This window comes from Electrophorus electricus, chromosome 11, assembly GCF_041902795.1.
Source record: "Electrophorus electricus isolate QZ-2024a chromosome 11, ASM4190279v1, whole genome shotgun sequence".
NCBI lineage: Eukaryota > Metazoa > Chordata > Actinopteri > Gymnotiformes > Gymnotidae > Electrophorus > Electrophorus electricus.
Window position 1 is genome coordinate 16,258,640 of NC_137507.1, and position 15,031 is coordinate 16,273,670.

At 40.9% G+C, this 15,031-nt stretch overlaps 1 protein-coding gene across 3 annotated transcripts in view; it reads right to left on the minus strand.

The window, feature by feature from the left end:
• Positions 1 to 15,031, minus strand: part of slc2a13a (solute carrier family 2 member 13a) — a 45,198-nt gene that overhangs the window by 22,399 nt on the left and 7,768 nt on the right. For all 3 annotated transcript variants that reach the window (XM_081723826.1, XM_035527776.2, XM_035527775.2), the window contains one exon: positions 3,942 to 4,150. In XM_081723826.1, coding sequence (XP_081579952.1) covers positions 3,942 to 4,150 — 209 coding nt within the window. The remainder of the gene's footprint in view (positions 1 to 3,941; positions 4,151 to 15,031) is intronic.

Consider the following 15,031-nt stretch of genomic DNA (forward strand, 5'->3'; position numbering starts at 1 on the left):
ACATAATGAAAACTAGAAGGCAAGGCATTTATCAGGATGGAGTACTATAATGCCTTACTACCTGGTTGTACCATTAAGTACAGAAACAAACTCAGGTTAGTTTAAAATGCAGCAGCTTGAGTTCTTACTAGAACTAGAAATTTGATATTACTCACAGCTTCGCTACGTTGCATTGGCTCCCAGTAAAATGTTGCACTGATTATAAAATACATCTAATGACCTGCAAAGCAATGAACAGTCTTGCCCCACAGTACCTTAACTATCTCCTGGTGCATTATGATCTGCCATGTCTGCCCTAAGGCCCTTTCTTAGTACCCAAAATAAGGAAATCTACCTCGGGGGCAAAGCTCCCACGCTATGGAATAATCTTCCTTTCAGTGTTTGAGACTCAGACACAGTCTCAATATTTAATGCTGGGATGAAAACCTATTTGTTTTGTCAGGAATTTTATTAAAAAAACCTCTCATCTTAGGTAAAGGTGTAGATCTGGGGTTCATGGGCATTGAACTTTATGGTAAACTGTGATGTTGCTGTCAATTCATGTCTTTTTGTCACTCACGTTTGTTGGCCAAGCGAGACATAGTGCTGATGTTCCAGGGAGCCCTAATGAATGTGTTACTTTCTGCCTCTATCCTTTTAACTGTGCTGCCAAAACTAGACCTGCCAGAGTACATCCTTGCATGGCATATGCACCTGTTTTGCACACTGTAGCATTTGAACATGTCTAATAATCTGTCCTCCATTCCTGCTGAGGAACATCTATTCCTGGTGTCATGTTGTTGAGCCTCGACCTGCTTCAGCTGCTGTGGCTCCTCCCACCTCCACCCCTGCCACCCACTTCTCCACCGCCATGGAGAGCTCTTCCTGGGTCCTTCCTGCACCAAGCTCATCGAACCCAGATTAGAACTTCTACGAACCCAAAATAGATTTCCATTGCCTACTTGTCCTTTTTACTTATTGTTTATATTTATGTATTGCATTTTGTTCTTCATTGTTTATATTCTTGCTGTTGTGGTGCCCGGTATGGACCAGATGAGGATGCTCAACCCCCCCCCTTTGAGTCTTCATTCTGCTCAAGGTTTCCTTGACACAGTCACCTCTGGCTTGCTGACTATCGGCTCTGACATCCGTAAATCTGCTTTGTGACAACAGCTGTATAAACGACTTGGTTCTGCTGGATACATGTTTCTAGTCAACCGAAGAGTTATTGTCTGCAATAGCCTTTCGTCTGTGTAGTAATGATGCCGTGGCCTTTTATTCAAAACTAATGGTGGGAAATTAAAGGGGAAAAGGATGAACACGCTCAATTATTTTTGACCGGTTCCCCTTCCTGCAATCTACTGAAGAGGATGAGTTGTGCGTCATGGGAAAAAATCTCAAAATGGAAGAAAACACGCAAACAGGAAAAAAGCCGCATGTTCTTTAAAGCCACATGTTTTCCTCTCTTGGGCAAACAGGAAAAAAAGCACAGCAGAAAATAATCATCTTAAACTAGATTAGCTGAGATGAATTAGAAGAGCATGCTTCCCACGTCTTAATATTCGATTACAGCATGTTCTAAGTAAGACCAGTAAATGTTTCCATAGAAAGAATGATCCTATTGAGAAAGGAAGACTGAGGTTATTGGGTTATTAGAAAGGTGGAAAGCACAAAGCGTTATTTGTACAAACTGAATGTGCACAATTTGCTGGGTTTATAAAATACTTTACGTTTCCATATAGTCAACACAACAGGACAGAAAGCCAGTTTCATCAGACCATGCAGTCCAAGAATTTCAATCCTAAAACTGAATTATTAATTCCCTGGTGGTAAATAAATATAAGGACCAGATTTTAGATGCTATGTTTATCATAAAATATAAATAGACCCTATCATTAAACCACAAAGAGATCAGACACCCATGAAATGAATCATCACTCAGATGAGGATTGTTTATGATGCTTATAAAGACATAATCGCAAAATTATATCAGCCAAAATAAGGCACAGAGGCTGTTGCCTCAAACAGGAGATTATTGCAGAATCAATTTATAGATGCAGTAAATGCATTCTTCAAATGTATGTTTATAGGACCTATTTAAAGACGCTCTAACTGCCATCTGAAAATGAGAAACTGTGATTTACTGTGTTTGTGCCATCAATTCTAGACTGTTAACTGAGTTCTGATCAAAGATAAGGAAAGCAGGAAAACAGTTCTTCAAGCCTTCCATATATCCATTTTGCCTCTCTCTCTCTCTCCTTCTCTCTCTCTCTCTCCCCCCCATTCTCCACTGGGCATGTGTACAGTCTTGGGTCCTAAAGTGACAAAGTCACAGATGACCACATATGATCTCCTCTGCAACTTCTTCACACAAACCTCCTCATTACACATCCCGAATCGAAAGAGGGAAACTATAATATGTGAGTCCAAAGCCAAGGATAGCATTCATAATTAATGTTAACAATTATGCGGTCACATTTTCTTCGGCTTGGCAACTCTGCCACATACATACATCGCACACATCACACATATATCACTGTATGCTATACTTTAAGCAGCATGTCCCAGCATGGAGATACTCATGTAAAATATTGCATGTTGTAATCTATGTAGGAATATCCATTTGTGACATACATGACACCACTTTTTTGTAGGAGGTGTGTATACTTCATAAAGGTTCTCTGGATATGTCATTTTAACATTTAAAAGAAAACCACAAATTTGCACCTGCAGCCGATATCTCCTGCAGGCAGGTTTGATGGTCACACACATAGGCAGATGCCTGGGTGGAGATTTAAGCCAATGGCTACTGACAATATAGATATGAGAGATGAGGAGTGCAATATCACTGCTGTCTCCATGGTACATACATGTGAATGTATATTGGCCTGCATATGTATGTGTGTGTGTGTGTGTGTGTGTGTGTGTGTGTGTGTGTGTGTGTGTGTGTGTGTGTGTGTGTGTGTGTGTGTGTGTGTGTATGTGTGTGTGTGTGTGTGTGTGTGTGTGTGTGTGTGTGTGTATTATGCCCCCCAGGCCTTTGGCTTAGCTTCCCCGGTTACTAGCTTTGGGTTAGAGAGTGGGAGAGCTTTGTTGTCTGGTCCTCTAGACAGAGAAATCGTCCTTGTTTCAGAGTGCTTTACACAAAAGCAAATCTGCCTTGCACTCAAACGGCTCCATTTGCCAGACAGCTGTCAGGACTGCAGTGTGATGGGTTTAGATAGGAATGAAACACAAGATTGCGAGCAATTGGCTGACTTATCAGCAGCCCATTGTACAGAGACACGCCTCTATTTGGCTCGATCGAACCACTCAAGGCAATGTGCCATTCCATTATTTAATTAGATGCCATTCTTTGCCATTAGTGGAAAAAGTCTGTTTTTTCATCTCCAGCCAGGTTCATTGTGTCAGCATTTTACTCAAACAGGAGAATGGCTTTCCTTCTTGTTCTGGCCATCTAAAAGAATGCAGGATGGAAGGAAACATTTGTTGCCCTGGGTTTTTCTTATGCCACTCTTTGTGTTGTGCAGAAATGACGTGTTTCATGTGCTCATCTTTCAGAGGCTGAGCATCCACTCTAAGCCTGGCCACAGGTGCTCTCCGTCTGAGCTGATGGAGGGGAGGGTAATATAAAACAGCGTACGCTCCTGTGGGCGTGGGGTTGATGGTGGTGTCTCTGCCTCCGCTCAACCCTGCTTCAGGACCAATTATGCACAGGGCCTGCTCCTGTACGACCCCCTTTGCTTAGACCAACGCTCTATCCAACATGATGTAAGGTCAAACGAGGAAGACACTTATGGCCTTCCTGAGATTGGCTCCGACAGTGTGGTTTGTTTGTTCGGGGGAGAGCTTGCTCACAATAACACATGGTTGGCTTACCTGGAATGGAATGTTTTTGGGGATGAATTGTAAAAGTGTCTATATGTACGTGTGAGTGTGTTGGGGACAGACTTATTTCTCACCTCCACCACAATCTTTCTCTTCTTCCTCGATGCTGCTCTTGATGCTGTCGTACTCCTCATCGATGTTCTGGCTGCCACGGATCTGGCTCAGCACACGGCGGGCCTTCTGGGTCAGACCCTTCTGAATAAGCCAGCGTGGGCTCTCCGGCAGGAAGAGGAACCCCAGGAACTGCACTAGAGCGGGCAGCGCTGACAAGCCCAGCATGTACCTGCACGGAGACACATAGGGAGATAGAGACAGAGAGAGAGAGAGAGAGAGAGAGAGAGAGAAAGAGAGAGACAGACAGACAGACAGAAAGGCATGGTGAAAGTGAGGAAATAGTTCAGAGTCATGAGTCATGATGTGCATTGCCCAGAAAGAGACATGCTCCCAGAGGAAAAAATTCATTTTGGATCTCTTTCAATAGTCAAATAACATTGTTTTTTGAGTTCACCATGAAGCTAATCTCCAAATCTACTTTGTAGTATCCTATGCATTTTGTGACTATCTTATGTATTTTCTCACACCTGCGGCACAAATTAGAGTTGACTAATAAGGCTGTAATTTCTGGTGCATCCTGTAATTGCAGTTGGCTGCAGTTTTGTGATGCGATTCAAGTACCACTTGAAGAAGATTCAAGAAATAATTCACTGCAGCTGCTGGTTGGAGTGTAATGGTGAGTACCCAGTATCCAGTATCCAATGCTCAGAAAATACTAGACAAGAATATACCTGTCTAGAGTCACGGAACGCTCGCCTTCCACAAGGCACGTGGTTTGGCCAGCCATGTGCAGTGGGAGGGTCATGGTCGTAGCCACACCTGCACACACTTGTATTGTGTTAGTCTTTGTGTATTTAAACTCTTGTCGTTGTATGCAGTGTTGTTGGTTATTGTTGGCGTAATGTGTTAAATGTTTTTCTTGCCGTTGTTAAATCTAATCGTGTTTGTTCAGTGGTAACCGTGTTGCATTCATTGTTTGTAACACATGTGAGTGCCGTCGTATTTATGTTTCAATCAAATGTTCGACCATGTTGAAGAGAGTCTGTGCGTCCTGCCCCTCACCCTGCGGCACTCGGGCCACCGCACGTTACATATAGCGAAAGTATATGTACAGGTTATTTCAAATATAGTCTATGTAGTCTATGTATGTACAATTTCCATATCTTTTTTCTCAAGATGACATTACAAATTGCCTAATTTCATCATATAATTTAAATTGGCCAATCAGAGTTCAACATTACTTAAAGATGACTTTAAACAGAAACCAGAGTGTCCTTTATTAATTACTTTAAACTAATTATTATTGATATTGCATTCCAATAATATTGGAATTGCATTATTCATTTCAGTAGTTAATCAAAACAACAACAAAAAAAGAATAATTTCTGTGAAAACTCTCCAGAGATCCAGCAGACATTCCGCATGTGCTGATATGAACTACATTCTGGTATTTGCAACTAGAATGTTTCCATGAAGAACTGAGACTTCATGTTTCCCTCTCTCTCATCTTTTTGTAAGGTATGGGCTCCAGATAAGCAGTAAATCCCCCTATCATGTTGGGGCTTTGTGCTGGATTGAGATGAGAGGCAGAGCTGATAAACTACAGGCAGTGTTCAGATAAGGCTGATCTTTGTGATATATATCCCTCTCCCAGGGTGAAAGAGTCACAGAAGGGGAATGCCGCCCATTGAATTCAGCTCTACGCTGGGCCCCACAAAACGCTTAACCATCCTGGAATGCACCTAGGATTACTTCAGCGCAACAGGCAGAATTTCATACAGTGCGCACCCATTTGTTTGTGTGCGTTTGTGTGTGCGTGCATAAGTGCACAATGCACAGGTGTATATATCGATGCTTCTCCTTTGGAACATTATGATTGGCCAGGGTTGTGACTGTATACACTGGAGTACCCATGTAGCACAGCTACTTCCACTATGGGAGATGTACCGTGCTCTAAGATACCCAGCCTCTTCGGATGACATGCACGTCACACTCCAACTTGCAAACACGTGGTCCAGGGGGACCTGTTACCGCATGACTCATCCATTCACCGCAAACCACGGCAGTCTCATTCTCACCTCACTATGAGGAAAAAAGTGCCAACACAAACAAACAAGGGAAAGCTCACCAGGTTTATAGCCAGACCCTTCCAAAGGACTTGTGTCCCCTCTTATGAAGGCCAGTATGACGTTTGAGCTGGAACAACTGGCTAGGTGAGTAATTTGCAAGGGATTTGACTGGGCAATTCATATGGGATAAGGTACAGGCATAACATCTCCAAATAATCACATGTAGGCCAGATAAAACAGTATAGTCTGCAAGCAGTGGTCAACAGTAACAAAGTATATGTAATTTATTGCTGTACTTAAGTATTTTTTTCAAGTGTTTATTCAAAGAGCTGCACAGAATGTGGTAATGGAATGTGGTGGGACTTCCACATCAATCCAAAACTCCTCTATACTGAGGAGTTTTATCTGACTCTGAGTTTTTATGAAAGGCTTGTCAATCATTTTAGCACATCTCACATTTATTATTAGACAGAAAGCTAACTCAAAGGCAGACATTCAATTAGTAATCAATAAGTGACCAAGTACATTATGAAAAAATATCAAAAGTTATGTATGGAAACAACTTGTACTGATCAAAGTATGTGGACATTCTTTACATTTTAGTTTGCCAAAGGTTATGCTGACTATCGCAGTATTGTATACTGTCATCAGTTGAATGAAGTATAACAGATCTTCATATTCATCAATTTTGATTAAATCGTGAGAAAATCCTAATTATCTCTTTCTTGAGTCCAACTGAGCGAGAATTAAAAATAGTGTAAAGACACAAAAATTACACATTTGTAATACTGTGAATTATATTCACGCTATGTCCTACTATTAATATGCATTCACATACTATTATAGTTCTATTGGTTATAAAACCAACTAAAATATAAAAAATCATTTATAGGATGAGAAATGACATGCTTTGACAGTATGGAACTCTGCTGAGGCACATGAATACAAGTATAAAGTAAGTGGGCACTGTGAGGGGATGGCGCTAGATAATGTGGGTATGGGGTAGGGACATCATTTCCTCTGTGTGCAGCTGTCTAGTCTGTTTTTTAAATTGAAATGTTTCTAATTTCACTATATTTTATATTATAAAATACTCTGCTTTTCTGTAACCGTAGCGTGGTGCTTAGATAGAAGTTACATCAACCAAAAATAAGTACCGGGCCTTTCCTAGGTTTGGTATTAGGGTTTAGGCAATGAAGAAGCAAATCTAGATTTTAGCAAATCAAAACAGTAATATATCATACAAGTACAACTTTAAAAAGAAAGACGGGAATAAAATAAATAAAAGTTGCTAGCAAGGTAGTCTGATTCATATGTGTGTGCTTTAAGTTCAGTCCACTTAAACTTCAGGTAGTCTGATTCATATGTGTGTGCTTTAAGTTCAGTCCACTTAAACTTCAGGTAGTCTGATTCATATGTGTGTGCTTTAAGTTCAGTCCACTTAAACTTCAGGTAGTCTGATTCATATGTGTGCGCTTTAAGTTCAGACCAGTTAAACTTCAGTCTCCCTTGTGTTTGTGCGAGTGTGTCTAGCAAGAATAAATAAAAAAAAATGTATATATATATATATATATATATATATATATATATATATATATATATAGAGAGAGAGAGAGAGAGAGAGAGAGAGAGAGAGAGAGAGAGAGACCCACAAGATCACAGGCTCGACATATCCCTGTCTCTGAATCCAAATTCAAATCTGCCAATCGAAATCTGTCCAACCACCCCCCCCGCCCCCCAAAAATAAAAACAGTCTGCATAGTGCAGAAAGAACTGTGTTACACCTCACTCTCAAAGCAACAAAGAACAATCAACTAAAGTATTTCTCAACGAGGCAAAAGCATTGCAAGGAGAATATTTCTCTATGAGAACATGGCTTCATGAGCATGTTAGCCAACATACTAATATTACACCAAACCAACTCCCTTCAGTAAACTTTCAAACAGCCATCATAGTTCTTTTCACAAATATCCCTGTTGAGTTTGTATTTCATGGTTTAAAGGTCACATGAAACAAAAGGCTTGACCTCATTAGCATATGTATTTGCTTGGCTATTAGGCTTTGCTTAACACGAGAATAAAAAACAATACATGGACAAATAAAGATAAATACACCCCCCCCCCCCAACTGGTTTTATTGTCTACAAAAATACTCTATCCAGTGGTTGACTGACTTAGTATATGTACTTTAGAATTACATTTGCCTGTGTGACCACATCCAAATGTAACAATGTTGTCACAGGCTAGTCAACTTTGTGTAATCCTAGCAAAGAAAACTCACCGGGCTAAATGCAGTAATTGCTGTATACTACTTAAAACATGGTTTTGTGATGACTTTGAATAAAAGTACTACTACTAGAAGTGTAGTACTACTACTCTTCTAACCACGTTTACTCATTACTATGAAACAACTCTCTTTTGTGCATTCACAAAAGAAAATATTGATATGGAGCATCTCTGAGGAAAAAAACGTGGCAAAAAAACTTTCACTCACTGAACAGTGGATTGCTCTAACACTAAATTTAATCCTTTCCTTGCATGTAAAATTCAGGTGGGTTACATTATTTTCCCTAAATCTGCAAGCATCCCTGCATGTAGGAAACTCATCTTAAATTGTTTGACACAGCAATGAATAACTAATGTCTGGTCCCAGATCATAAAAAAGCATGGGAAAATGTCAAGTCCACCAAGTATAGACTGTATATAAAGGATCAAAGGATTCCACAAGTATTGGTAAGACAGTCAATCTGGTGCTGTTTTCAATCGAGTGGTTCCAAACCTCCCCCTGATAGCTCATTGTAGCTTCAGGTTTAATTTCTGTTTTGTGGCTATGTCCATCAATATCCATAGGCTCTTCCTTTCCTTCTGTGCTTTGACTGGCCTTAATAATTGCTGGTTACTATTTTGACTGAATGTTGAACCTGACTCATTTCACATAGGTGATACTTGAGGATGAAATGTATGTGCTTATGGGTTGAAGTCTCGTTCCTAATGGTTGATGGACTCTTCCACCATTCCACCCGACTTTCCACCTGATCTCCATGGTAGACTAAATATCTGAGGATCTAGATTTGAATTTCAGTCGTTTCCACCCAGGATGTAGTATGGGGAGACTCAACTGTCTCGCATGCAGGAATTGGATGCACACGCTCTTCCATCTCTTCCGGACATTGATTTGGCAGATCAATCCCTTCTACTGACTCATGTGCCGATGGACACGTCATGCACTTCAGAGGTTTTGGCTGGTTAGATTCTATAACAAGGGTAGGGAGAAATCCACAGTGCAACAACAAATCTCTATGCAAAATTCTCTCTGGACCTTTAGCATCTATAGGTACCACAAAATAGACTGAACTGTCAGCAATTCGCTTCACAATCCTGACTGGGCTCCACTTGTTATGTTTGTCTCAAAGACTAACATTCCTCACAAGCACCCAGTCACCTATTTCTAGAGTAGACTCTCTGACCTTAGCATCATATCTCACTATCCTGTAATTTCTTCACATACTCTAGATGTGACACATTTCTGGGACCTTCAGGAGTCAAGCCAAAAAACAAGGTCAATACAAAGGCTTGGCTGACTACCAAACATAAGCTGGTAGGAAGAGAATCCATTCTTAGTACAGTTATAGCAAGTAACAGAGGCTGAACATAATCTCTCCACCGTACTTTGTCCTCCTCCTGAGAGTACCCAACATTTCTAACAGGGTCCTATTGAAACTGCCCATGGGGTTTCCACATGGATTTTATGGTAGGGCATGGGCTGTGTTTTCTTGACACCTTACATCTGATAGAGGTCCTTGATGACACAGGACTCAAAAGTCCCGACCCTGATCACTATGGAGCTGCTCTAGGAATCCATAATGGACAAAGATGCTGTTCTGCCGGGCCTTCACAACTGTTTTAGCTTTCTGGAAAAAGCAATATGAAGAAGATTGGACATTTTTGGTTAGGGGATTTCTTTGGGGGAGGGTAACCCATGGTGAAGCTATTTGGGGTCTGGAAATCTTGGAATAGTCCTTCACAAATCTCTTACAATTCACTGTGAATCCCAGGAAGGACTCAGCTCTTTAAGGTTGTTGGGCCTTGGCCAGGTAGTAAAGGCAGCAATTTTTCCAGGGTCAGTCTTGATCCTGTGCTTATCCTCCTCTTCAAGTTTGACCTGGTAATATCCTGACTTAAAAACTACTTAGATCCACAAAGTGCCAAAAAAGCTTCCTCAATATTTGGCAGGGCATATGCATCTTTAACAGTCTGGCTATTCAATATTCTGTAATGCACACATAGTCTATTAGCACCACATTTCTTCTTTGCCACTACAATAGGTGAAGCAATGGGGCTTTCTGACACTATGATGAAGTTGGCATCACCCAGCTCTTGACAACTGCGATGGTGCCCATCAGTTAGGAAGGTTAAATGTGTGCTCTGGCTGCTATGTCAGAGAGCTGGCTCTTTGGTCCGGTGGTCAGAGCTCATGTTTACTTACTGTCAGATCTGGGTGTGAGTACTGGGTAGGGTGGCTGCCTTCAGCCTTTGTTACAGAGATGGAGTCTCACAGCCTCATAATCAGAAGGATGTATTGGTCTGCTTGAAAGGAGTAGGATATGAAAGGTGAATGTGGTGCTTGACTGCTGTAGTATGACCATAATTAAGGTCACTATGTGCAAAGACCTCTGTGATGGAATTAAATTTTGTAGTGATTCCTCTCTTCCACTCTTCAGACAATGGATTATCACCAAAGTATGTGTTGCTTCTCAGAGGTTTGGGGTCTTGGGCATGATCCTGAATGTGTGTAGGAGGATAAGTTTACTCAGCAGCGTGTGGACTGGAAGCAGAAACAAAGAGTAAGGGAAATAGAGACATAAGCACTGACAGCGCTGCAATATTTCTATTGATATTTCTATTGGGAACCTTAAAAGAAGTCTGGGCGGGGCTGGAGAGTATGTTACTGCAGAAAGTACGTCCACCAGGTAGGCTGGGTTTAGTGGTTGGCTCTGCAAGTAGGGAGGCTCCAGAGAGAGAGAGGGAATATTCTTGGTAAATCTTGTTAATGCTCTCTTTTCAGCAGCTGAATAATAACACTTGACTTGCCCTTCAGATTCACACTTCCAAGTCTCCCACTGACCCTCTCCATTCAGTGCCTATGACAGAGACTTCTCACCAGCAATAAATAAGGATGATTCTCAGCTCTTCGGTGGCGCTTTACATTCTGGCTATTTACACAGGCTATATACAGAACATCAAGAGTATTTGTTCATATGGGTGTGGGGGTTTAAATGTTTGCCTTACAATCTGGCACCTAGAAACAGAGTGGCTATTTCGTCTGCTCTGCCAGTAACAGACACAGGGGAATAAATAGTGTCTTCAACATAACCGAGGTGCGAGCTGACCTCCTGCTCCTTCTATCTCAATAAATTATTCAATAGTAGGATCAGCAGTGATTTTAGGTGAATGCCAAGAAAAAGATGGTCACCTGTGAGCCTGAATCAAGGAGGCATTCACAGGAGGTTCCCTTAAAAATAACGGAGGCTGTGCACCGTGGTCCAACTAGCCTGCTATTGGCCATATCCCTACTTCACTGCATCTGTGTGTGACTATTATATCCAGCTGTCAATAGTTATTGGGGTGGGGTGGGACATTTATCTGAAGTCTGGGTCTCAATATGTCCCTCTGTTGACACCTGGCCCAATTTAAATGCTGGCCATGTCTGATTTTCCATTCCTCTTGTTTGACTTTTAGTTATTTGTACTTCTTGTCTACCAAAGCTTTATTTGGAGAATTCTCACACTGTCTTGCTATATGATCATCATCACCACATTTAAACAGCACCAAGGTTGATTGGGGTTTGACTGCTATCTGATGCACTTGAATGTCTGCACTCAGTGCACACACTGTTCTGTAGCTTTGCTAGATGCACACTTTGCTTCCTTCTTAGATTTTCTGGAACTCAGCTGAATTTTCAAATCAGCAACTTGTTTTCTCAGTTTTTCTGTTTCTGTGATGTAAGCCTGTGGAATACCAGCATGCATGTCAGAACGCGAGATGAATTTCATCATTGAATGCACATTCAAGGTCGGCTTGACTTTTGAACACATCTATGCGTTGTTGTCTGTCAGGTTTGGCAGGTCGTTTTCATCTATTGTGTGCATCTTGAGCAGAAGCTCTGCAAAAGCAGAAGATCATCACTCCTTGACTCAAGCTGTAAGCCTAAACACAATGACTGGTCCCAACAACCACGTACAAACTCCGAATGCAACTGTCTGTTTACATCTGCTGCTTTTACACCATATTTGGAGTAACTGAAAGAAATCAGATGCCTTTTCACCTGTTCTGATGAGTGTTGAGAAATCTGGAAAATATTTAATCTCAATCTTCCACACGGCCATAGCCTGAATCCTGAAGTTTCACACACCCATGAAGAGATGCATGTAAACCCAAGAGTTTCACAACATCTGAAGCTGGGAGAAGGTTATGTTCCAAAATCTTCCTGTGCTGTGTATCCTTAGGCAGGCAGTCCTGAAACATCATCTCAGCGTGGAGATGCCAAGTTTCAAAATCTGCTTCTCCAAGGTGTTTTGGAACACACCCAGAGAATGACCTTAGCCATTTGGTTATTTGCTGAAGCCTCATTTTCGATCACGTGCTCCACTACTATGTGTTGTACTTCAGGTGGCGTGAGGATATGGGTTGAGACAAAAGGGTAAGGGTTTATGGTGGCTTTAGTTTATTTTGGCAATTTAGGGCAGACATCATGAGTATCAGTAACTGTTTGAACTGAGGGAAACTGCTGTACTTTCTTTGAGGTTTTGCACAGTAGTGGTGTTTGGCTATTGTCTGAGCCAACACTGTCTGGGTCAGACTCTGAACCATAACATTCATCATGCTGGGTAGTGGTCAGTGAGGTATGGTCTGTAACCTGCACTAGTACTCTAATGTTGTCAACTAGCCACTTCACTGAGCTGTTAGCCACATTAGTTAGACAGCAAGGGAAGTCAGGCTGTAAGAATGCTATGGGCTCCTCAGTATCAAACTCAACAATGGCACTGTAATTCCCTAAACCTGTTTTTCCTAGCCTTAATATTTTTGTGACTGTCCCATACTTTCCAAAAGAGGCAACTATGTCACCATCAATATCAGATTCAGAGATGTCACATACACATAAAGACTTCTGTGCACATGCCTCAAACTTTGTTAATATCCATTTTTGTTTAAGCCCTCAAATTCCTGTTTACTATTATGAAATCACCTTTGGATAAATAAAACAAAATGACACAACAAAAGATAACTTTCAACCCTTAGAATTAAATTTCAAGATTTACAATTTCCACTAATAAACCCTCCTTGCTGGCTTGCTACTTTTTTTTTTTTGGAAGTTACATCAACCAAAATAAGCAAATCTCACCGGGCCTTTCCTAGGTTTGGTAGGAGGGTTTAGGCAATGAAGAAGCAAATCTGGATTTAGCAAATGTATTATCAAAATAGTAATAGATTGTAATAAAACTTAGGCCTTTAAAAGAAAGGAGGAAATAAACGAACTAAAAGTTGCAACCCGTGTAGTCTTATTCTTTTCTTACATGCATGTTTGAAATTCAGTCCCATTGAACCACAGTCTCCCTTGTGTGTATGCGTGTGTGTGCGAGTATGTGCATGTGTGTGGATGTGTGTGTGTGTGTGCGCGCGCGTGTGTGTGTGTGTGTATGCATGTGTGTGTGTGTGTGTGTGTGTGTGTGTGTGTGTGTGCGCGTGTGTGTTCAAGTTCAAGTTCAAGTTTGGTTTATTTGTCACATACATAGTCATACACAGTACAACACGCAGTGAAATGGTGGAGAGTGCTCTGTCCAAACTGAGGAAGAGAACCAGGGGTGCATAGAGAAAAAAATATATATACAGATAAATATATATTCTATGTATGTACAAAAATATATTAACAATGTATGTACAATATATGTATATTATGATTATATACACAATGTACAATGTATATGTGTGTGTGTGTGTGTGTGTGCGTGTGCGTGTGTGTGCGAGTGTGTGTGTGTGTGTGTGTGTGTGTGTGTGTGTGTGTGTGTGTGTGTGCTTGTGTGTGCCTCTCTCTCTGGGGTCCTGATGTCTGTGGAGTTCAGGACCTGCAAGATCACAAGCTTCATTGGCTCGCCATACTTCTTTCTCTGAATTCAATTCTGCCAAATGAAATCTGTCCAAAAAAAAAGCAGTCTGCATAGTGCAGAATGAAATCTGATACCTCTCACTTTCAAAGCACAAAAGAACAATCAACAGCACAATCACCCAATTATCCTTGCTGATTTTACATTTCATGGTTTGAAGGTCACATATGAAACGAAAGGCTTGATGTCATTAGCATAACTTCTAAAATAATTTGCTTAGCTATTAGGCTTTGCTTAACATGAGAATAAAAGTCTAAATACAGGGCCAAATAAACGCAAATAATTTTGTGACTACAAAAATTCTCAATCTGATATACTATAGGTAACTGGCTTATTATCCGTACTTTACATTTGTATTTGGATGTTGGATGTTTATATTTTGATGACATCCAAATGTAACAAAGGTGGCACAGGCTAGTCAAATTTGTGGAATGCTAAAAACTCAGCTAGACACGAAACATAGGAAAACACCCATATGGAGTGCCTCTGTGCTCTCATCAACAAGGAGAGAATAAAACGACATTGTTGTGAATAAGCCTTTGCTCACTGAACAGCAGGTAGCACAATCAAATTGAACCCTGCATGTAAAGTTTAGTTGGGTTACACCTAACTTGAGCATTTACAGCATGGGTCACTCTCATCCATTGTTGTATACTCTGAGTTGTGTATTTTGTCCACCAATGCTGATCAAGAACATCATTCTGCCCAACAAGACAGTAATCGCCTAGTGAGAGTTTCTTTCAAGGTATCATTTTCCTTCTCCTCTTAATAAGGCCTTGATCTTACCATAGGATCATACTGGGAATAAGGGACCTGTTTAAAGTCATGTTTCATTTTAGCAGTGCACACCTTGACGTCTGAACAATAAAAGAAGTGCTCA